This window comes from Mugil cephalus, chromosome 3 (assembly GCF_022458985.1).
Source record: "Mugil cephalus isolate CIBA_MC_2020 chromosome 3, CIBA_Mcephalus_1.1, whole genome shotgun sequence".
Lineage (NCBI taxonomy): Eukaryota > Metazoa > Chordata > Actinopteri > Mugiliformes > Mugilidae > Mugil > Mugil cephalus.
Window position 1 is genome coordinate 25,984,040 of NC_061772.1, and position 22,867 is coordinate 26,006,906.

At 41.3% G+C, this 22,867-nt stretch overlaps 1 protein-coding gene across 5 annotated transcripts in view; it reads right to left on the reverse strand.

The window, feature by feature from the left end:
- rasa3 (RAS p21 protein activator 3) overlaps nt 1-22,867 on the reverse strand; it is a 50,123-nt gene that overhangs the window by 17,116 nt on the left and 10,140 nt on the right. For all 5 annotated transcript variants that reach the window (XR_007112428.1, XR_007112427.1, XR_007112429.1 and 2 more), the window contains exons 2-7: nt 17,469-17,586; nt 14,031-14,134; nt 11,410-11,504; nt 6,692-6,768; nt 2,213-2,293; nt 2,040-2,112 (exon numbers count right to left, since the gene is read on the reverse strand). Coding sequence is in view for 2 of the 5 variants with exons in the window: in XM_047580338.1 (XP_047436294.1) it covers nt 2,040-2,112; nt 2,213-2,293; nt 6,692-6,768; nt 11,410-11,504; nt 14,031-14,134; nt 17,469-17,586 (548 nt within the window). In the remaining 3 variants the exon portion in view is untranslated. The remainder of the gene's footprint in view (nt 1-2,039; nt 2,113-2,212; nt 2,294-6,691; nt 6,769-11,409; nt 11,505-14,030; nt 14,135-17,468; nt 17,587-22,867) is intronic.

The following is a 22,867-nucleotide window of genomic DNA, read 5'->3' on the forward strand; positions in this document are numbered from 1 at the left end:
TCTTGTCCTGCTGTCTGCTGGCTCTGCAGCGAAGAGGCCAGAGGGAGGAGCGTCAGGGCAGTGCTGCAGCGAGCGCGGGGTTATAGAGGGCAGAGTGGAAGGGGAAGAGCGTTTGTGTACGAAAAACATCCACACATACGTGTATGTGTATAAGATCATGAATTTAAATGAATGTAAACTGTGTTAATAAAACATAATTCTTGGCAAATAAATTAATACAGTGTTACCAGTTTTGTTCTTTAGCATGAGCTAATGTTATTCTGCTACGTAGCTAGCTTTTACTTGCTAATTGGCAACACATGCTAACGTTTACAAGGAAAAAAAATGCATTTATTATCACCAACTTCATGATAAATGTAAAGAAAATGTATAAATCGTGTCTTTAAGTCAGCATAGAAGCAGAAAATAGGAACTGATTATACAGAGAGTGTTACCAGTTTAGTTTTTTACCACGAGCTTATGTTATTCTGCTACCTAGCTAGCTTTTAGCTGCTAATTCACGACACATGCTAATGTTTACTAGTAAGAAATACATTTATTATCACCATCTTAACGATAAATGTAAAGAAAATGTATGAATTGTGTCTTTAAATCAGCTCCCAGAGAAAAACACTGGTAGCATTAATGTGTTTCCATTAGTTTTTTTAGCTTTTAGTGTTTTTAGTATGAATAAAAAACATAATTCTTGACAAATAATTTATACAGTGTTACCAGTTTAGTTTTTTACCACGAGCTAATGTTATTCAGCTACCTAACTAGCTTTTAGTTGCTAACTCACAACATATGCTAATGTTTACCATTAAAAAATACATTTATTATTATTATTAACGATGAATGTAAAGCAAATGTATGAATCAGGTCGTTAAGTCAGCCTGGAAGCCGGCTCGACAAAAATATCTGCAGCAGAAAGTTGGAACTGATTATGCTCCAGGAAATATCTGAGGGGACAATCAAATCGTTTGGATGTGCGTTAAGTTCATCTGAGGGACACAGGGTTTAATTTGTTTAAAACAAAATGGCTCCAACTGTTTCCAGTTGAACCTGGAGGTATTTTCTTTTCTCTGTATCGGCGCCGAAATGTGCCTCATAATAAAATCCAAATGGTGCGTTACCCGACTCATATTCTGACAATAATTGAGTCAATTCTATGCGAGGCTAATTTAGCTCGTAGCTGAAACTGAATATCCTGCAGCCTGCAATGATGATTGAACCTAATCAGCAGAACTTGATCACAAGCTGGGCCGGAGTTTGGGATCTTCAGATATATTCATGTTTTATAGCTGCTCCTTTTTTTTTTTAATAATTGTGTAGTGAAAAAACTACGCAAGGCAGCGCCCGAGACATAATGAACACAGAAGTTGCAGTAATGCAGTCTGCCTAATAGGCCGCGTGAGTAAGCGTCTCCTGTTATTCTGCCTCATTGCACGTCAGCTCAGACTTCTGGAGAAACTTCTTATCACTTAACACCAAAAACATGAAAAAATATCACCCGCTTAAACAGGTGCAGATAAAATACTACCATGGAAGTGTAATTTAATATCTTGGAACATATGATCAGAAATATGGTCAAGAATACGTGGACTATGTCTCCATGGGAGTTTCTAATGAACTAAAACTGCATTTTACTTGCAAAAATGCAATAATAATGCTAATTTTATCCAGTTTCACATCAAATTAATTGATAACTGATGTTTTTACGTAGATAAATCTGAATCTATAATGAAAAGAATTTGTTTAAATGGATTAAAATGCGTTAATTTTCCTCAAAATCAATGAAAATCTTACTTATGAAACTTAAGGTATCAATAAACGTTTTATTTTTTATTGTTTTGGATCAACTTGTCCTGAAACAAGTGATTGAAAATACGATAATTTAGATATTAATTTATTAAACTGACCCATTAATGATTATTTATAGATGCTTAAGGTACAATTATATAGTTTCATAGTGGCTGAAGGAAGTAAACTCTTCTGGAAGTTTAGTTTTCATGTGTCCACACACTTAAAAAAAACTAATATAAAAACAAACATTTAACTACCTCGAAATAGAAAACCTCCTCAAACTGCGGGTTGTTGGTTTTCCTCTTTGCCTTCGTCTTCTTGGCTTCCGACCTAAGACAAACAGAATAGAGATAAAAGACGCACGTTTATCAGAAAAATGAACCGCGTCATGCACCGAGTTGTGCGCGTCGACCGGCCGACGCGTCCTCACCTTGAAGGGCCTAATAAGGAGACGGCAGCGTAGGGATCGCACTGGCCGTTGACGATGGGAAGACCTTGACACTCCAACACTCTGCAGAAACGCACACAAACCGGACGTCAATAGATAAGCACAACACACACATTAACACGATAAATTAAATTTTAAGAATCTCCATCTGAATATTACGGATCTAAACGCCCTCAGAGGACTCTTAAAACCCCATTACACTCCGTGTTATCACGTAATCTAATGTACTGTCAGTGCCCTGGAGAGTTGACACCCAATCCCACATTTCTGCAGAGCTTCATAGAAGCTCAGGTCTCCAGCCGACTCCTCATGGGAACAACGGGGGTAAAACTATGGGAAGATATTTTTCCAGGAAGCAAGGAGATAACTGAGTTCACGCTGCCTTGGTCACGACCCAAAACACTGATCGTTTTTTCTCTGAAGCCTGGAACATTATCAGACAACTGCAGCTTTGATTATGCGAGTTTATTTTGGAGATGCTCGTTGCTAAAAATGGCCTCGGTGGGAGCTTTGACGTCACAATTTAATTTAAAAAAAAGGGATGCGACTTGGGGTATGACGCTCGCTTGTTTACTGTGAGCGGTTTTGCGTACTACGACAGAGAGCTATTTTAAAAACCCTGAAACCCATGAAAACTTGGCCTCGGATCAGCTGAAAGGGATAAAACTCCCGACTCGTTTTAAGGGAGAAAACAGAACGTAAATGTCGTAATAAATAAATACATAAATACGTGGTGTCGTCTGTTAAGGAGCCTGCAGAGGACGAGACAGTGTGTCACACTTGGAACTCAGAAACAACGGCGGTATGAGGGTTCGCACACAGTCCGGAAATAACCAGATTGAACTTTTGTCAGAATTCAGCTGTAAACAAAATCAACCCCACGGGGTTTAGATGAGGAGTACTTAGTTATTTTTTTTTGTTATGATGAACCCAAAAACCGAAATCCCACCACCAAAGATTGTGTATGAGATCGGGTGGGGTTGAGTTCTTGTCTATCTATCTATGACATCATGCTGTAAGGGGATTAGAACCCATCGCCTTTTTCAACTTTTGATATTTCAACCCCATGCTGATTTCTGTCGTCCGTCCATCTGTCTCTCTGTCTGTCTGTCTCTCTGTCTCTGTGTCTGTCTCTCTGTCTCTGTCTCTCTGTCTGTCTTTCTGTCTCTGTGTCTGTCTGTCTCTGTGTGTCTATAACAGGGGATTAGAACCCATCGGGATGAATCACTTCCTGCGAGTCCTGGTGATGCACCACTAGTCACACCGCATGTTGAATTACACAGAAAACCACCATCGCACCTCGACAGACACACATGCATCAGCTTGCGCCATCGTGCTGACACACAGACTCACACACACACACACACACACACACACACACAGACACACACACACACACACACACACACACAGACACACACACATACCTAGGTACAGATCCCTAATAAGGAACAGGGAGTGGGCTGGGTTAAGCGTTGCTAATGCCAGAGCACTTCCTGTCCGGTAAGCTTGTTTATATAACCCCTGCTTGGCCTACTATCCATCTCTCTGTGTGTGTGTGTGTGTGTGTGTGTGTGTGTGTGTGTGTGTCTCTGACTGTCTCATGTGTGTTTGCGAGCGCTGACATGGCAGACGGTGGTGGCGGTGGAGCGGACCTTTGTTTTAGTTGACGTTACTCATATTAGTGTAATGTGTTTCCCTTTATCACCCACGTTTCCTGTAAAAATAAAATATTTCGCAGACATAAAAGGGAAACTAATTACATCATAGCCCCCTCCTTCCCCCCTCCCCCGAAGAAAACAACCCCCGAAGAGGATGCCAGTATGAGTCAACGTCATCGCACTTCTTATGTTAAATGAGTGTCTCTCCTCCAGCCACTTTACAGCTACGCGGGATATTTTACTTCATACGACCTTAACTCTAAATTTAAAGGGGAGCGCCACCGATGCTGCTCAAAGTTCATGGCAGCAGTCGGGGGGGGGGCGTGAGGGTGGGGTGGTGTAATTGTGAAACTTGTTGGGCAAGGACTTTTGCGACTCCAGTGCCATGCCACCTCGAGCGAAGTCATCGGAGCGGGGGAGTTTTTGCGGTTTAAGGATCGAAAATGAGAAATCTGAGGGTGTGAAGAAAGAAAGAAATGACTTTACAGTAACAACCTCCACACCCACCCTCTGCACCCAAGTGCCACTCATCTCCAGACTGGCCTGAGGTAGCTGAGCTACACTGCTGGTGGTCGAGTTGCATCGTGCGTAACGCGAAACGCAAAAAGAAGAAGAAGAGGAATGTCAATAAATCAGCTTCTTTTAAAATGTCCATTGTGAGTCTGATAATGCGATATCCTCAGAGTTTTCTGCATAAAAATGACTCAGAACAAGTCTTCAAGTCTTGAAAGCAGACCAAGAGAAGCTTTATATTTTAGTATTTGTTTGTTGTGTTCATAAAAATGACCCAATGTTACATATCAGTGAGGTGCAAAAGTGGAAATCAATTCAAAGGCTAAACTAGCAGGCGAGGACTTCACAATATGTATCGCGATACTTGAGTCACGATACGATACATTATAGCGATATTATGATACTGATACTTAAAATACCAGATGACAGTGATAATTCATTGGGCAAATTGAGACAAAAAACCAATATCAACCCAAATGATTCATTTCCAATTTATTGCATTTGTGCAGAATAGTGATGTTTTGATTTCCTTTCTGACCCGATACCGATACTAAAATTCAGGCTGGTATCGCAGATACCGATACTTTTTGTAAACACACCCTAATGTGTAATGAGACTCACACAAGTTTGTCGAAAGTACGTGTGGACGCGAACAAATGATCCATTTTCTTGAACGAACAAACGCAAAAGCTTAATATTTTCGTTTCACTTGTTCGATTTTAGGACTTTTGAGTCTTTTTTAGTAGTGAAAACACTTTAAAGTGGCACTGAACGCGCTCTAAGTTCAACACTAAACGAGTGACGAGTGAATCACTTCACTTAACTGTAAGTGCACAAATATTATTAGAAAGACTCATTCTTGGTAAGACACCAGCTCTGACTCCCACGCTGTAGAAAGAAGATGTGAATGAACTGTGGACGGACGTCACATCACCACCACCACCACCACCACGTCACCGTTACCTATCCGTGGTCAGCGAAGCTGAATGGACGCCGCTCTCTGTTTTTTTTTTGTCTCACACACACACACACACACACACACACACACACACACACACACACACACACACACACACGTGTCTTTCTAGAGAAATCGGATGAGATGACCTCCTGCTCTCGGCTCTAAGCTCCTTATACACTGTGTGCTCTGGGAACGGAGCCATGTTGGCTCATCATCAGCCTTTACAGAGGCTGGGAAGCCAACAAACACACACACACACACACGCATATATATATATGTGTTAGGGCTGTCGTGGTTGACGATAATTGTTAAAAAAAATTAATTAAATTGCTTTAAAAAAACATGATAATACTGTGTAATATTGTGTAAATGATCCAGTGCCACTTGAACACAGTGTGTGTTTTACATCTGCCCCCATCGTCTTCCATTCTTCGGTTATTTTGAGTCTAATTCATCTCCCAAAATTAAAATTAGAAATCAGAAAACCATTATTTGTCCCATAATGGGGAAACTGCAGGTTGCAGAGTGGACGGTATATAAAAAAAAATTTAAAAAAAGAGGTAAAGAGGAAAAAAAGAGAGAAAACGACTAATAAAATAAAGTTAAAGATGCATTTACATTTTTGTCGATGTCGTGATAAAACAGCATATTGTTAATTACTGTGGCATTTTTTTTAATCGTTAAGTGAAAACCTGATATCGTGACAGCCCTAATATATATATACAGTGAAAAATCCATCCATGAGGGGCCACGTTCATCCACAACCACACACAGAAACAATGTTTTGTTCTCATGTTTGACGTCATAACCTCCACGTATAATTAGAGAGGAGAAGCTCAAACCTATTGCAACAAACTATGCACTGTGCACAGGTATAAAACACAGTGAGACTTAATCATTTCAATGTAAAAGTGTTTTTGTATTAATATATCTTGGAAGTTTGTTGTAACTCTTACATGTTCCTTTTCTGGTATGTGTATATATATTTACAGGATATGTGTGAATGCATGTGCCATCGTTAACTGATTATTAAAAATAATAAAGTGTCAAGTTAAAGTCAGAATAGTATCATGTCTAAATGCATTTCAAATGAAAGGAATGCGACGTCGTGTGTCCGTCTGCGTCTCCAAATAGCTGCTCGAGGATTAAAACTTTCTTTTCAGGGTTCAGGTAAGAATTAGATTTCCGTTTTGGTTTAGGATTACACACCCAGTTGGAATGGGGTAAGGAGTGAGGACAAGGGGAAACAATGATGTCAGCGAGTGTCCTGTGTGTGTGTCGCTGTGTGTGTGTGTGTGTGTGTGTGTGTGTGTGTGTGTGACTTACCGTGTGGCCAGTTTATGGCTGATGACCCCACTGTCCGTGATGACTTCACTGAGACGCAGCTCCAAGTGAACTTTTCCCTGCAGAGCAGAAAAATGCTTGTTATACTTACTGTTGTTGTTCAGATTCATATTAAATTTAATTTCTATAGTGTTAATATGACTAAAAAATATGTATATCACAGTATTTAACAATATTCTTAGGGTATTTTTTTCATTCATAATCACGTGTTCACAACATTTTCTACTGGTTGAGAGAGGAATTCATGCAGTAGATTGACTAAGGACTATTTTACAGTGATGATGAGTAAATATTGTAGAATAATTCCACACTGGTAGTAAAACAGGTTTGTGTGGCCCCGTGTTAGCATTGACTGCTGATGTGAAAATCTGGAGACATTTACAGCAAAGAAAAAAGAAAAATTAAATGTTTATTTTTACATATTTATTCATATTTAAACATATTTAAACTACTATGTCAGTGTGATCAGTTCCCGTAATGGTTGTAGTCTGCGCGCAACATGTTTTTTCCTCATTCATAAAAAGCTAAAATTGGGAACACGTTTTGAGGAGAGCTATAGCCGGGGGACAGGTCGTCCAAAACGAGGACTGTCCCCAGACAACCGACATGACACCTTCTTCTTTTTTTTGGTACAAGTCTTCTGCCACTTCCTTTCCTTTCCTTCCTTTAGTCCAGTCTGAATCTGTGTCTTGCGGCGCAGCGTTCATATCGTTGTACAATCAAATATAAATACCAGTATTCTGTATGAACCGGTGTGACACCCAGCTCTGCTTAATAACAACACAAATTGTCTCCAGGTGCCTCTTAAACCCGAGGTCTCCACAGCACCACACTCCCTTTTACACTAAGTGCAGAAGCTGAAACGAGGCCGTCCGGGTAGAGACATTTCTTTCACCGTCCACTGAATGCAGCACTTTTTCAGTTTCTTTTGTGTGCGAGGGGAAATCAGACTTTTTTTTTGACGCAAGTTCATCTGAACCTAATCCACCTCTGAAAACCTGTTGAGGCTCGGTGATAATCCATCAACTGGTTCAACCACTGATCTCATCCCATAAAAAACACGTAATCCTTTACAGATTTACACCGGGGCAGACGTCGTATTATACATCGCGTATGAGACGGGTGGAGGGGGGGGGGGATAAGTGATAAAAAAATAAATAAAAATGTAATTCAGAGAAAGTCGAGACGTGAACGAGTGGCATTCCTCCACCGCCGGAGCGAAATAGCCGTGAGGCCCGAGCGTCACGCCGAAGCTATTTCACCTCTGAAGTGATTAGATTAATGACATAATGACAGTGTAGCGGTGCAGCTGTCTAGAAAAAGCTCCATTAATTAGCAGCATCAGTATGCAAACTCACAGGCGTTCGCTCTCTCTCTGCAGAGGGGGACAAACACAAGCACTTCCACGCACACATGTGCGGACGGGGCCAAACAATGTGTCCTCTATTGAAAAGAGAAGAGAGACACTCTATCTTCCTACTTCATTTGATCCATCTCCTTCTCTCTTCTCTCTCTCTCTTCTCTCTCACACATCCTTCCTCTCCCCGGCTCCTCGGATGAATGTGTCTCTGTTTCGGATCCCTGCTCCGGGGCGACACACACCCATCTGTCTGCAGATGTTACTGTTCACTGTTCTGCCGCGTCTCTCCCGGCGCTCTGTGCGTGTCTGTGTGTGGGTGAGCGAGACGGCCCGAACAGTGAATAGTAGAAAACGCTGCACATGTGCTAAATAAAAGCGCGTTGGACCGGGGCCAAACATGCACTCCACTCCCGCACGCGCATCGCTGGAAGATTTTAGCAATACGAAAAAATGACGCACTGGATCACAGAGGTTTGTTATGTAGTTTAATGAGAAACACGTCATTCAGATGTGAGTCTAAAACTCGGCCCTATTAAGGGCTTTACGTATTAGTTGCTATTAAAGTGGCTTTTAAACGCCTGCACTTGCAGCACAAAAAACGCGTGCATTTACATTTACGCTTTCACGCCGACGTGTCGCCTCTTGCACATCGGATTTAACCTCGATTCAGTTTTGTGCTCAGACTGCAGTCGAGACGTGTGACTGGTCGAGGGTTTGCAGGAAGTAGGATTTCATCGGGACGTGGACACTTTCTGTCAGTGCATTTACATGCACATAAAAAAAAAATATAAAAAAAATGATTGCCTTAATCCGACTTCAGCTGGAAAACTTAAGTGCGTGTAAACACCCACATACACCCAGATAATACGACTGGAAATCGTTACTCTCCGTCATGTAAATGCCTTGATCAGATTTTGACCGGATGGCGAGTGTGTGCCTGCTCCACGACGTACGACCCCGGGACAAAAAGAAAGCCGCCACCTGAGGGATGACGCCATCTTATCTGCTCCATAAGCAGCGTGCACATTACTGAATCATTCTCCGTGTTATTGTTGTCTGATACGCAGGTCTGACACATGAGTGACTATCTTTTATTACAGGATGTAAAGTGCCAACCGGAAAGTTGGTCGAATTAACCCGCTGACGAGACGCGCATCGTCACCTAGTGTGGAGGAGGAGGAGGACGTGTTTCCCGTAAGTTTATTTGATTTGAATGTAAACTGGGACAAGCGGCGCATTCAGAAAGTCGAATTTAGAGCACGGCTCCGTTAAAAGCCGCGCATGTAAACGCGCTGCGTGATTCATGTGCCATTGTTCTGAGGGTAAACTGGTCCAGGCAGACTCAGCTTGATTCATTTGTTTCCACCAGAAGAAGAAACGTACACAAGAGTTTCTCCTGGTATCGGAACAATGAAGGTTGGGTGAGAAAGCGCATTTAGTTTCCTGAGGACTTCACCTTTAAATGCACAAAATATCAACACGTCTTGCTGCTAACTTTCCAGCATTTTAGTGTGACTAATGTTTTAATGTGCATTTTATTCACGTAGACCGACATCAGTGTCAGCAAAGCCGCCGTAAACAGAGCGACATCGTGAATTAAAAGTGAACATTTCACTCAGAACCTTCTTTCAGTCCCTGAAGTGAAATGAGCAGCTTTCATCCGCTCTATCCCACAAAAAAAAAACCATCGACACGTTCCCGGGACGTCCTGTTATTACGGTCGACGGCAAAACAAAACTACAGCACGCAGTCCAGGCGTGCACTTCGCCGTCTACCACAGCCAGCCTGTTGGTTATTCATTCATTCATGACAAATGGAAAAAAATATCGGCCGCTCGTTTCGCTGGTTCCTCGGACGATTCTCAGGCTTTGGGTGACTTTGACCCTGCGGGCTGCATTGTTTCGGGTGCACACACACGCGCTGTGTTTGTTTGGGTTTTGCCCTGATTCGAACATTAACACATTGGCACCGTCACACATGTGCACGTGTACTGCGATCAGCCACAACATTAAAACCACTGACAGGAGAAGGAAATAACATTCAGTGTTCTGCTGGGAAAAGGCCCATGTCCATTCTCTGATGAGTCGCAACCGTTTTGCACCATATTAGGAAGGTGGTCATAATGTTATGCCTGACCTGTGTATATATATATATATATATGCATATCCCGTATGCAAGATGAGCAGCTTTATGAGTGCACATTCTTAACAAACCTCCCAAAAGAATAAGAAACTAACTGAGAAGCAGGTTGAGAAACGTTTCCCGTTTAGTTCTCACCACCAGGTGTTTGTTTGTTGTCTTTACTTTGCACGTTTTCCTAAAGGAACAGTGACCAGCACCAACGTATGAAAGTCAAGTTGCTAATAACAACAAAACAGAGGTGAAATTACCTGAACTAATTCCACCAGCACAACTTTGAGTCACGTTCTGCTCATCTCTCTAAGTTAGCGTCAAAAACACTAAACACTGCCTGATGATCTATTTATTTTTTTCCCGCCTTGGAAGCGACGCTCGTAGCTGCTTTGCTGTAGGTTGAGGGATTAGACATCCCTCATTTCTGGGGACAGTCCCCGTGTTGGATGACCTGTCCCCCGGGTAAACCTCTCCCTGAAAATTTAAGCTTTTTATGAATGAGAAAAAAGTTATTACAGTTATTACTGTCCTGACATTACAGACATAGGAGTTTAAACATGTTTAAATGTGAATAAATATGACAAAATAAATGAAACCGTTATTATACCTGTTTCTTCATTTCATCTTGATAACATTTAATTCTTTTTTCTTTCAAGCTGTAAATGTCCCTGGATTTTCACATCAGCAACACAGGGTCATGCAAACCTGTTTTACTACTAGTGTGGGATTATTCTACAATATTTAGTCATCATCACTGTAAAATAGTCCATCCTTAGTTGATCTACTGCATTAATTCCTCCCTCCACTGAAGAAAGTGTTGTGAACATGTGATTATGCATGAAAAAAAAACATAATATACCGTCAGAATATAGAAAAATACCATATTTGGTCAAACCGCCCAGCAATACTTTAGGGGAAAAAAACAGAAACTATTGTCGTAGTTTGCATTAAGTGGAGAAACTCATAATAAAGGTAAAAGTCAGATTCTCAGAGGTAAATATATTTATAATTTCTGGTTTAGTTTATACAGTAAAGGTTGATGTGAAGTATTTAACCCCAGATTTATGTGTTATTCCGACGTATTTCAAGGCTGAAAAGTAAAAGCAGGGAGTACAAAGCGTTGTAGAGAGGGCGCTCCGTCTTTAAAAAAAAAAAAAATAATGAAGCTTTTATTTTTTTCACCGTTCACTGTTCACTGTGTACTGACCTGCACTTCTGAGTCAGCGCTGACAGGTTGTAGCTGGAACCAGGTGTCTTTCCCGTGATATTTCTGCAGGTCCTCCTTCTTCACTGCAACTTTGCCTACGCACACACACACACACACACACACAGACACACACACACAAAAACACAAAGACAAATGATCTCAAAACACAGCTCACATCACGCTTTCCAAAGAACAGGCCGTACGTCAGAACGCACACTCACCCGCCGCTCACATGTCTGCTCATGTACTCTAAATCCACACAGATTTTTTTTTTTTTTTTTTTCCTGGAGCAGAAACACCGCTACAGAAAGTGCACCTCAGTGGCCTGGAAATGACCCCCCCTCCCTCCTCGGTTATTATTATTTCTACCCTGAAACTAGCAAACGCCCACTCGGGTTCACAAGAATCACAAACAAGAGATGCAAAGATTTTTTTTTTTTTTCAGTTTGTGGTCCGTGGTGATCAAACCCACCGGCAGTCGCACACCGACACACCCAATGACACCGATAAAAAAAACATCCGCCGACAGCGACACACCCTGTCACTTGCACTTCTGTTTGGAAACGTTATTCAGCGATTCGTGCAGAGGTGCAAGGAACAAGAGAGGCACAAGGGAGTTAGAGAAAAAGGGATTAAACCAGAGGGAGAAATAACGAAGCAAAATTAAATAAGAGTGAAGAGATAAACACGAATAAAGGGGCGGCATGAAATGTGTCACGCAATACTCCGCTAAGAAGAAACAGACCGACCGATAATTAGATTTAGCTCAGGGAAGGTAAGTGACTTGATAGGACATTTTATTATTTCTGAAAGCTGGAAAAGCATCAAATTTCCCAGGGAAGGATCAGAAAATAGCTAAATAAGTACTTAAAGCAATTAAAATGACGCACAAGCTGCCTCCTCCAACAACAGCGACCGTTAAAGGACCAGAAATGCAAGATGTTATTAAGGCGTCGAGACGGAAACGTACAAGAAAAAAAAAAACAAAATCCTGTCAACTGTGAGTGAAAACAAAACAGGAAGAAAACATTTTTTTTTTTTTATTATGCGTGTGCGTCTACTACTTGCTGAGTCGGTGCTTTTTGTCGAATGTAATCTATGGGAACTTGCACACAATCACATTACATCCTTTCAGCGTGAGGGAATCAAACTGAGTCACACAGGAGCAGACACAGATGCGCCATGTGATACATTCCTTCTAAAGAAACAGCTATTTAAGGTATTTTATTTTTTTTTTCCCCGATTCGACTTCCCTGAGCGATGCCACGGCCAAAAAAGCACAGCGGCTAACCCCGGCTGCAGCCTTTTTTTTTTTATTTTTAGCCACATTCTGCTGACTCTGCATGTTGCCGTGGAGACTGAGGACCCGGGCGGGCCAATCGGGAGCGTCGGCCAATGGCGACGCGGCAGGAAGTGAAAAGCGCGGTCGCGTTCCGACGATCGGGGTTTGATTGGTGCCCGGCGACGCGACGCGATCGCACCTGTGGCCCCTCGGCTCACGGAAATATTCACCTGCTAAATTATTTAGGATCACGTGAATTATTTACACCGGTTTAAAAAATGCAGTGAGTTTTTAGTCATATTACGCAGAACAACTTTAGAGCTGCCACTAAGAGTTATTTTCAGTAAACTGCAGTGATTTACTAAATGGTACATGTTGTTTTATTCTAGGAGTCAAACCAGGGGATGGTCCAGATGACAAACTCAAATTGTGTAGCTTGTACTTGTGTAGAGTTTGACTGTAAATCTGAAGCTTTTCTGTCTTTTTTTGGGTTTACTTTTTATTTCTATGTACTGCTCATGGATAGGGTTGTCTAATGTTTTATATAGGATGAGCAATAATAAGTTATGGCGTCAGCCTATTCCAGGGGTTTTTCAGGCCAAGGACTGATCCCAAACTGATGGAGAGAATAAATAGGGACCCGATACCTACTATATGTGTTCTATATTAAATTCGGCCTTGTGCTATTTATAAATATACATTATTATTATCATTTTGCATTCAATAGTGAGCTACTCAAATAATACAAAGGTTCAATTTTTTTTATTTTTTTTTTATTTTAATCTAAGTACCAATCACATGCAGGTTAATAATGACAAAGCATTTATTTATATTTAAAATTAAAACTGTCAATCTGTTAATTATTTTCTTTATCTGTCATATATATATATATATATATATATTCTTGACCGTTTTAACTTTAAACATAGCTAAGTACTAACATACTAAAATATGTTGGATTTATGTTCATGTGTATTTAAAGAAATTTGTGGGGAAAATTAAAAAAATATATATATAAAATAAAAATAATGAAATAATATATATAAAAATGTGTAATCAACCAAAAGTAGCAGTACCTCCATGGACCCTGTTGAAGACCTTCGGCCTCCCTTTGTGTGTAAAAACTGATTATGTCCTGATGAACTTCGGGTTTATTTTTCCTTTTACTTTGTGACTGAAAATGACTGAAAACTGAAACACGTTGCTAATTGTACTTCATGCACGACTTTTAAATAGTTTGCTTGTTTTAAAGCTCTATCCAAGCTCAACATGTGCAAAAAAGAGTTGATTATTATTATTATTTTTTTGTTGAAACAAGGTGGAGCTGTCGTCTACCCACCGATGCTGGAGTCCCTCCTGAAGACGTCCCTGTCGAAGATGTAGAAGGAGAGGTGTCTGAAGCTCCGCGGGATCTCGCAGTAGAAGTCCTCCCCGTAGAACGGACTGGAGGAGGGAGGACGAGAGCGAAATACTTAGTGAGCGCTGGTATTAAAAGCAGCAGCAGCAACAAAAACAGATCTCTAAGTATATCAGCATTTGATTCAGATTGACTGAAATTCCTTTTGTTCACTCTTTTTCTAATATGTTTTACATGGTTCATTTAAATTTATTTGTCACAGAAGTGGAGAATTAGGTAAGAAATATATACAAACAAAAAAAACAACAAAAAAATACAAAATATACACGAATATAACAGGACATTCAGTGTAAACAGTGTGGGCTGGGAATTTTTTAAAAAAATGCTAAAAAATTGAGTATAATATGATTGCTAAAATATTAAATGTGAGTGCAAGATAGGCAGTGCAAAAAAAAAAAAGTAGATTATTACATGTTTTCAGTTTGTGTATCTTAAATGATTATTAATACATTCTCTGATATGAACAGATTTTTTCTCTGTGCAGAAATACAGTTAATTTCACCATAAAAGGGTAAAGGATCAAAAACGAGCCTATTTCGTAATAATAACAACACTTTCCTCTACTGAGAAATCATGTTGTTCTTTCTATAAATATATATCAGAGGAGTATTTTTTTGTATTTTTGTTCTGGCGGTTTAATGATTTACGTGCGGATTTCAAAGCCGATCCCCTCATCGCCGCCTTCTATCTGTGGCACCAGCACATGTGAATAAGTTAACTGACTCATCGATTGGCTAATCTGTAAACCAATCCTGCCTCCGTGACGTCCTTCGCCGTCACAGCAGAGCAAAGCAAACCGGCGAACAGCCACTATCTCCTCTCTAACCTCCTTCAGACATAATTGATTTCTGTCCATTTAACGCTTCACGTACAGAAAATAAAAACCCCGCGGGGGCGTTTACATCTCTTCCGGGAGTCACGTGCATCGCCTCGTAAAACAAAAGGCCCGTTTGTGGCCGAGAGGTTGGAAGGTACCGGCTTCCTCCTCCTCCTCGTCCTCCTCCTCCTTCACCTAAACGACGACCTCGCAAATCACAGGAATGAGAATCTCGTGAGCGGAGCCCTCGGGGGGGACGGCTGCTGATAATTACCGACTTCTCCTGTCACTCAGCAGACGCAGGAAGACAGAGGCATGACTGCGTTTATCACACATGATGCCAGGTCCTTCTATGAATCAGTTCTGTCCTTAATCGGATAAAATCTATGAGATCTGCTGTCAAAAAAAATAAATAATATTAATAATGATAGTAACTGTATGAACCAGCGTTTCTGCTTTTAATGCTGAATTTTCTACACTTTGATATGTGGTTTGTTTTCACGCAGGATGAGCAGCTTTATGAGATATATATATATATATATATATAAGTGCACTCATTTTCTGTATTTTCTTACTTAAATTAAATGCTGCCTTGTTTGTTTGCTCTTATTTTTCTTATTCTTTAGTCGACCCGTATGTTTTGCACTGTTTGTGTGATTGCTGAATGTTTCTGCTGCTGTTAATAATGACAGTTTCCCCACTGTGGGATGAATAAATATCTTATCTTTCCTGCAGAGCTTTTCTCCTTTTAATGCAACCTTTTTCCTGCTCCGTCCATTTTTACACTTGCCAGTCGCCTCTTTAGAATAATTCACCTCGATTTTAAATCTTTAAATCATCATAAAATGTGTTTTTTTATCAAGAAACTGTGGTTAGGATTTGACTTTTATTAGGGGAGCATCAAACCACAATATCACTGGTTTCCCTCTGCCTACGTCCATAAAAAAATAAAATACACATACATAAAAACGCCTTGCATAGCGCTCCCTGCTCTGTGTGTGTGTGTGCAGATGGACGAGTTAACTGCAAGGTTCACACCTGTTTTCATTTTTCTTTTTTTCCACCGACGCGCAAATATTTGCAGAGTCAACAACCGAGAACCACTGACCAATCAAACGTGCATTTAAAACGCAGTCGCATTGCGTAACGTGTTCAGCGAGCGGGGGCAGTTACACGTTTAATTGTTGCACCGCGAAGAGGGAACCGAAATTTGGACTCGAGTCAGAAATCGCAACGCTGCTGACACACCACAAACCGCAGTCGTCTGCTCGGACGTCACGCAGCACCGCGCCGCTCATCAGGGAAAAAATCAGATCCTTAAAAATCATTTTTAAAAAGTACAGTATAAGTACAACAATCAGGCGTAACATTACGACCACACGTCTAATTTTACTGCCTGTTTACTTACGACTAAGCTGGTGTTTCTGTGCTGTTGTTGAGCAGCTTACAACACGTGAGAAAAGGAAGCAAATGTTTTGTTTTTTTTGTTTTTTTTGCCTGTGCATCATTCACATTAATTAAAAACAGAACAAACACGGGCCGTGTCACACTGACACGTCTAAAACAACACGTTTCGTGCTTCACCTCCCAAAAATGTGGCTGCTAACGTCGCCCTCAGCGCAAACTGAATCTGCAGGTTTCACGCTTAATTTCAGACACATCTCAGATTATGTGCGATTCAAAAAAGACACAAGCTTCTCCCAGATTTAGGCCGACACACACCGATCAGGCAAAACATTATGACTAATTGTGACTAATATTGTGTAGCCACAAAAAACCTCAATGATAAATACAGCGGTGTCTTAATGTCTCTTTTAATGTTATGATTTGTACTGGATTAATATTTTATTTTAAGGTGTATGTTGTGTCTTGTCTGTAACTTTTTATGCAGCTGCTGTTTAAAATAAAATAAAAAAAAAATAAACTATTCTGACTCATCAGAGAATGGATATGGTTCAGTTTATGCTTCTCAATAGTTTTATTCTTTTTGTTTTGGGATGTTTGTTTGCATATATATGTAAACACTGATCAGGCATAACAATATGACCCCCTGTCTAATATTGTGTAGGTCTCCCCTTGTGTCTCCAAAACAGTTGTGTCTCATCAGAGAATGGACATGGGCCTTCTGAGGGTGTCCTGTGGTGTCTGGTAACACAATGTTGTTAGTGGTGGGGGGGTCTTTGGGTCCTATATGTTGAGGGGAGGGGCGTCTGTGGATCATCCCACAGATACTTGATCAGTTTGGGATCTAGTGAACTTGGAGGCCAGGTCAACACCTCGTGCCTTGTGTGAGTTGTTCTTAAAACGGTTTTGTGTGTGTGTGTCTGTGGGGTGGGGTGGGGTTGGGTTGGGGTGGGGGTGCCTGGTCTGGTCTAGGTGGGTGCTGCAAGTCCACAAAAGTGACGTCCACATAAATAAAAAGCCAGGTTACAACATTTCCCAGCAGAACACTGTACTGTCACAGGACGGTTTTTAAATGTCATTCACTCCTCCCGCTGGTGGTTTTAATGTTGCGGCTGATCGGTGCACAGCTGACAACGTACCACAGTGACTTCTCCACGATCTTGGTTCTGAAGACCTCCTCCTGGTCCAGGTTGACGGTGCAGTAACAGTCCCTCATCCTGTTCGGCCCCGGGTACGGAGGGATGTTTTTTGCTTCTCCTGCACAAATAAAAACAGAAGGAGGTTGTGGTTCGCTGCTGAAGCAACAAAAAAAAACACACAAACAAAGTGCTTATTCAGACTATAAGAGATCACTTCATTTACATGATGTGAGTTAAGCTCACACCTGCTTCAGCTTTGAGCTCTGGCAGCGCGTGAACCGTCTTCAACGCGTTTCGCTGTCGTTGCGTCAGCTCGTGTAATGAGCTTTAGCGCTTCGGCACTTTTTTACACTGTGGTCTTTTTTAGACGCACACAAATAACACGCACACATGTGAAAAAACTGCTTCTGTGTTGACTGACATGTGAATGAAAAAAAGAAAAAGAAAAAATCTGCGTGGGACATTTCCTTAACTCTCCAATCTGCTCATCAAATGTGTTGAAGATAACACTCCCTTCTTGCAAGAATGTGGTCCAACCACCCACAGAGACTGACACACACACACACACAATCACACACAAACACACACAAACAAACGCTAAACACAAAAGGTGGTGCTCCTGTCCCGCGGGGCCAATATATCCTCTGAAATGAAGCTGTCCTCTGTTTCTTATTCCCCCCCCAAACCAGCGTTTTTGCCGGCGTTTTGTGCCAATAATTGTCTGACGCTGGTAAAAGTGACGCGGCTAACGCGTCTCACACTATGATTCCTGGCTTTAATAAGTAACTTCTTCACAAGTGGAAGCACGAGATGGCGGGTCAGAAAAACAAAATGATGCTTTCTCTCCTCTGAAGCGACCGCGTTTCCGTCCTTCGGGTCGAAAAAATCCAATCAATAGTTGCATTGAGGAGATTTGAAGAGGAACAAACACCTGAAAGGTGTTTCTGTGCTAGGTCATAGGTCACAAAAGACTTTTTTCATATATTTTTAATATTTTTATCCCCAAAATTTAACACAAATCCAACATATTTCACATTTCACACTAGACCTGTCAATCGAAGCTTCCTGTACACAGTAGGCCCCGCCCCTTTCTGCTGATGAGCCAATCACGAGGTCAGTGCAGCTCACTCCCATCAGCTCAACTACCGAGGTCAAAAAGTTCACTTTCTCTACCACATTTAGTTGTGTTTAAAGGTAAAGGTATGTATGTTTACTGACATTTTAATCTGTATTATCTGAATATCTTAATACTGAGTGTAAAATTATGATAATATCTATAAATAGCAGTAGTTTAATATAAAACACATATAGTAGGTAGGGGGTCACTGCTTAATCTCTCATCAGTTCACGGTGTTCGGTATTTGTGGTTCATCAGTTTGTGTTGTGCTGTTTCTATTATTTTTACGTTTTAGTCAGTGGACCAGTCGTCCAGTTTAACAACATTCTCTAAAATGATAACGCAGCAGAATTACCGCCTCCCTCACACCGTTTTAAAACATCGAGTCGAAACCGTCACGAAGGATTTATTAATGAGACAACTGGACAATAAATGGGGTCGCAACGGGATGAGATCTTTACGGCATGTGGACTGTCTGGGATGACATTACAGTCTATTATTAGCGTTGTTTTTTGTTATAGGCCACAAACATTATTGAGACGTCGGCCTGCGAAGTTTTCGTCTTTAACGATGTGATTCAGGTCGATCCCTTTTTCCATCCATGCCCTGGTGGCTAATAACAAGACAAACAAACAGAAAACACGTCATAAACAAACTAAATTCAAATCAAACGCCCACTGAGGTGCTCAGGGGTTAAGATCACGCGGGGATGGGGAGAAAAACATCCGTTGTCCAGGCTAAAAAAAAGACATTTAGTGTGGTTTATTAAGAGTAGTAAAGAGAAAACCTCTCTTACCCTGGTAAAAAAACAAACAAAAAAAACATAACCCTTCCCAGTGCCTATCTCACCTGTGCCTTTCTTCCTTTATTTACAACCTCACCTTGTGTGCCCCAGTTACATAATGCCTTCAAAATAAAAGCACTGACTAATAATCAAAAATAAACAGAAATGCTGATGTATTTATAAACCTACTCATCTAAGCTTGAAAAACAAATAGAACAAAAAGCTAATATTTAAACAAGATTGCAAAAGAATAACAAAAAGCTCCAACACATGTTGCTGCACAAAGACATGTGTTATACTCCACGTGTGACAATATAACTGAATGACATATAAAACAATACGGTTATCGGTTAAAATGTGAATATAATTTGCAACTAAATAAACCTTCTTGATGTAAAAGGGGACGAGAAAAATAATAAAGGAAAAAAAACATGATGCAGGACCATATGTTAACTAAAAACTTCTGTTATTACAGAAGCTTCTGGAGGCGAGAAAAGGAAGAAACAACAAAATCTGCCACTTCCAATAAATACGCCACAAATGAACATTTCCCAAAAACCTAATCTCCTTATCACAGCGCCACACGAGAAGGAAGTCCTGGTGCAGCAACAATCAGAAGCGAGTATCAGAGGTGAGTAATCATTTCAGAGGACAACGTGCACTTAAATGGTTTTCGGATGCAACCTGTGATGTGTTTACACACTTGAAGCCAAATGTCCAAATGTCACCAATTAAGCTCTCGACTGGTCCTGGGAGTGTAAATATCATTTTTGTTTTTGCTGAGATAAACATCCTCCTCCTCCTCCTCCTCCTTCTATGTGGGGTTTGTAATACAACTCTGTGTTTTGACTGCTTGTCTGGAGGCTCTCGCTCTGCCTGAATCGTTACACAACAATGCCATTCATTCACAAGTCAAGGAGACACCTGAGATGCGCAAACGCGGCTTCTACTTGTTGTTGCAGACACTCGGCTCCATCTGCGTTTACGTGCGAGGTGACGCAACTCTCCCCCCCGACTATCTCTGCCTTGATCCCTTTCGCCTCCCCGCTGTTATTAGACCTCCCTCCCGCCTCTTTACTCTCTTTTTTTTTTTTTTTTTCTCACTGTAATCCTCCTGCGCTCCCGAATTCCCCTCCAATCTCCGCTCCTCATTCGCCCGCTCCCGTTCATTCATTCGTTCGCGGGGCCTGTGATTGTCCCTTGATTGGATTGAGCCGTCCAGGTCACCCAAGTAACCAAAACACCGCGGGGGATTAGCGCGGCTTTCCCCGGCTTTGTGTGTGTGTGTTTTAAATGACTTACAACGTCAAAAGGAAAAAAAAAAAGAAAACACTGGAGAGCACAACACATCTACTAAAACAGGAGACGGTTTATATGACGTTCGTCTTTTTATGTACACCTTGTACCCAAGAGACAACTTCCAGGTCAGAGCGATGACGTTAATGCATGTAGTGCAAAAAAAACTGCAGTTCATAAAGTGGCCACTTGAGGCAAATCCCCATAGACCCCCATGTTAAAAAAACAACAACTTTACAGCGTTATTAAACATGTTTACAGCCTGATTCGAAAAACGATCTTGATCTCAACAGTTTATTTCGCCATTTTTTCTCTAACTCATTCATTTTTTTTTGATTAAGGTTTAAAATTATGCATAATTAATTAAGGGCGTTCCTGCTTTGAGTGACAGGCCGTAGCCCGAGCTAACAGGTAGCGAAGAGTTTGGGTGGGCGGGTCTAAACGTCCAACACGACACCCATGTCCATATTTGGAGTATGGATGACGGTGGCAAATTAGGCCACGCCCCCATTTGGGTGAAAATATACAATTATTGCCTTAATCGGACTATAACAGGAGACAGTAAGTGCACGTAAACACGTTACTCCAATTAAAATCTCATTATCCGATCGAGACACCCAGATAATGCGATTGGAATTGGAGTTTCCAATCGGATAATGCGTGTGCGCATGCTCCACAACCGTAAAAGAAGACCGTAGAAGAAGAGGAACAAAGCCGCTAGAAGGGATAGCGCGGATCTTACCTGCACCAGAATTAGCACGAACATTGCGTACGAGATTTAAAAATGTGCTATTATCCGTCTGGTTGTTGTTTGAAATGCCGGTCCGCCGCATGAACGACTCTAGTTTATTATATCACGTGATAGGTCAACCCGGAAATCGGGCCGTATTTACGTGGTATTAACCCGCTGAAAAGACACGTATCGCCACCTAGTGTGGAGGAGGAGAACAGTTATTATTATTTTCTTGCGCTGCATGTAAACTGGGACAAGGACTGTAGTGAGAAAGTCGAATTTTGAGCATAGCTTCATTAAGCTCTGCATGTAAACGCACTGCGTGTATATTTTGTTACTAGAAAGTGGCTAGCAGACATATATATATAATGTCATTGCCAACGTTAAATAGAAAAAAATTAAAAAATGGGGGTCTTATGTCCATCTAGCCTACTCAGCTCAGCATCAACATTCACTACTTTGACTTTATAACTAACAACTCTGATGACTGACATTGGCTAACGTTAGCATCATCATGATGCAAGTGTTTCTCTAAACCATTTTTACATTTTTCTGTATTTTCCAACTCATGTCAATACAGCAAGAAAAACAGAAATGGCAGAAACAGTCAGCATCGAGCCGTCTTCAATTTCCTTTTACTTTTCTGACTGATGTGCAAATATTTGCAACATCAACAACTGAAAATTACTGACCGATCAAATATGCATTGAAAGTCATCCAGAGTATCCCTTTATTGATCCCCGCAGGGAAATTATTTTTATGGAAAAAAAAAAAGACACAGACATTTAGCTAAAGAGTCTTGTTCACAAGTAGATGTTTGTTTTTGTTTTTTTTTTAGGTTTTAAATGTTACCTGAAGACACGACCAAAGAACTGGATTGAAAGCAGGTGTCAAAATCACAACACTGTGGATGCAAAAAGCGAAGTTGTGCATGTTGTGCATAACGAAAAAGCAAGTTTTCTAGCAACTGAAAAACAAATGTTGTTGTGAAATTGCTTTTGTGCAAAGGCAAAGTCAGAGTCATAGCACAACACCACAACACTGTGGTTTTCAACAAAAAAGCAAACCAACAAATCTGGAGGAGGGGTGGGGGGGGGGGGGGGGGGGGGGGGCGACGGCACGCAGCTGCATGGTTCACACGCCCTCCGACTGTGTAAGCCGAAACCTGAGCGTAGCCACGGCTAACGTTAGCAGGCCGGCAAACGCACAACATGTGAGACAAGTCTGAAATGACCAAGAGTCGTGTTTCTTTTCTTTGCCCCCACCACCACCCGACACCCACCAACGCCTTCCGGTGGCAAGTCAGGACATCCCAAACCAGCCGGGGCTCAATGAGAACAATATCAATAACTGTAGTTTTGCATAACGGGCCCGACGCTGCGTTCGAGCACCTGAACGCGTCCCCTTGGTAAACTCAGCAGAGCAGGTCACATGCTTCCAGCTGCAGGAGAACGCAGAGCAAACACCAT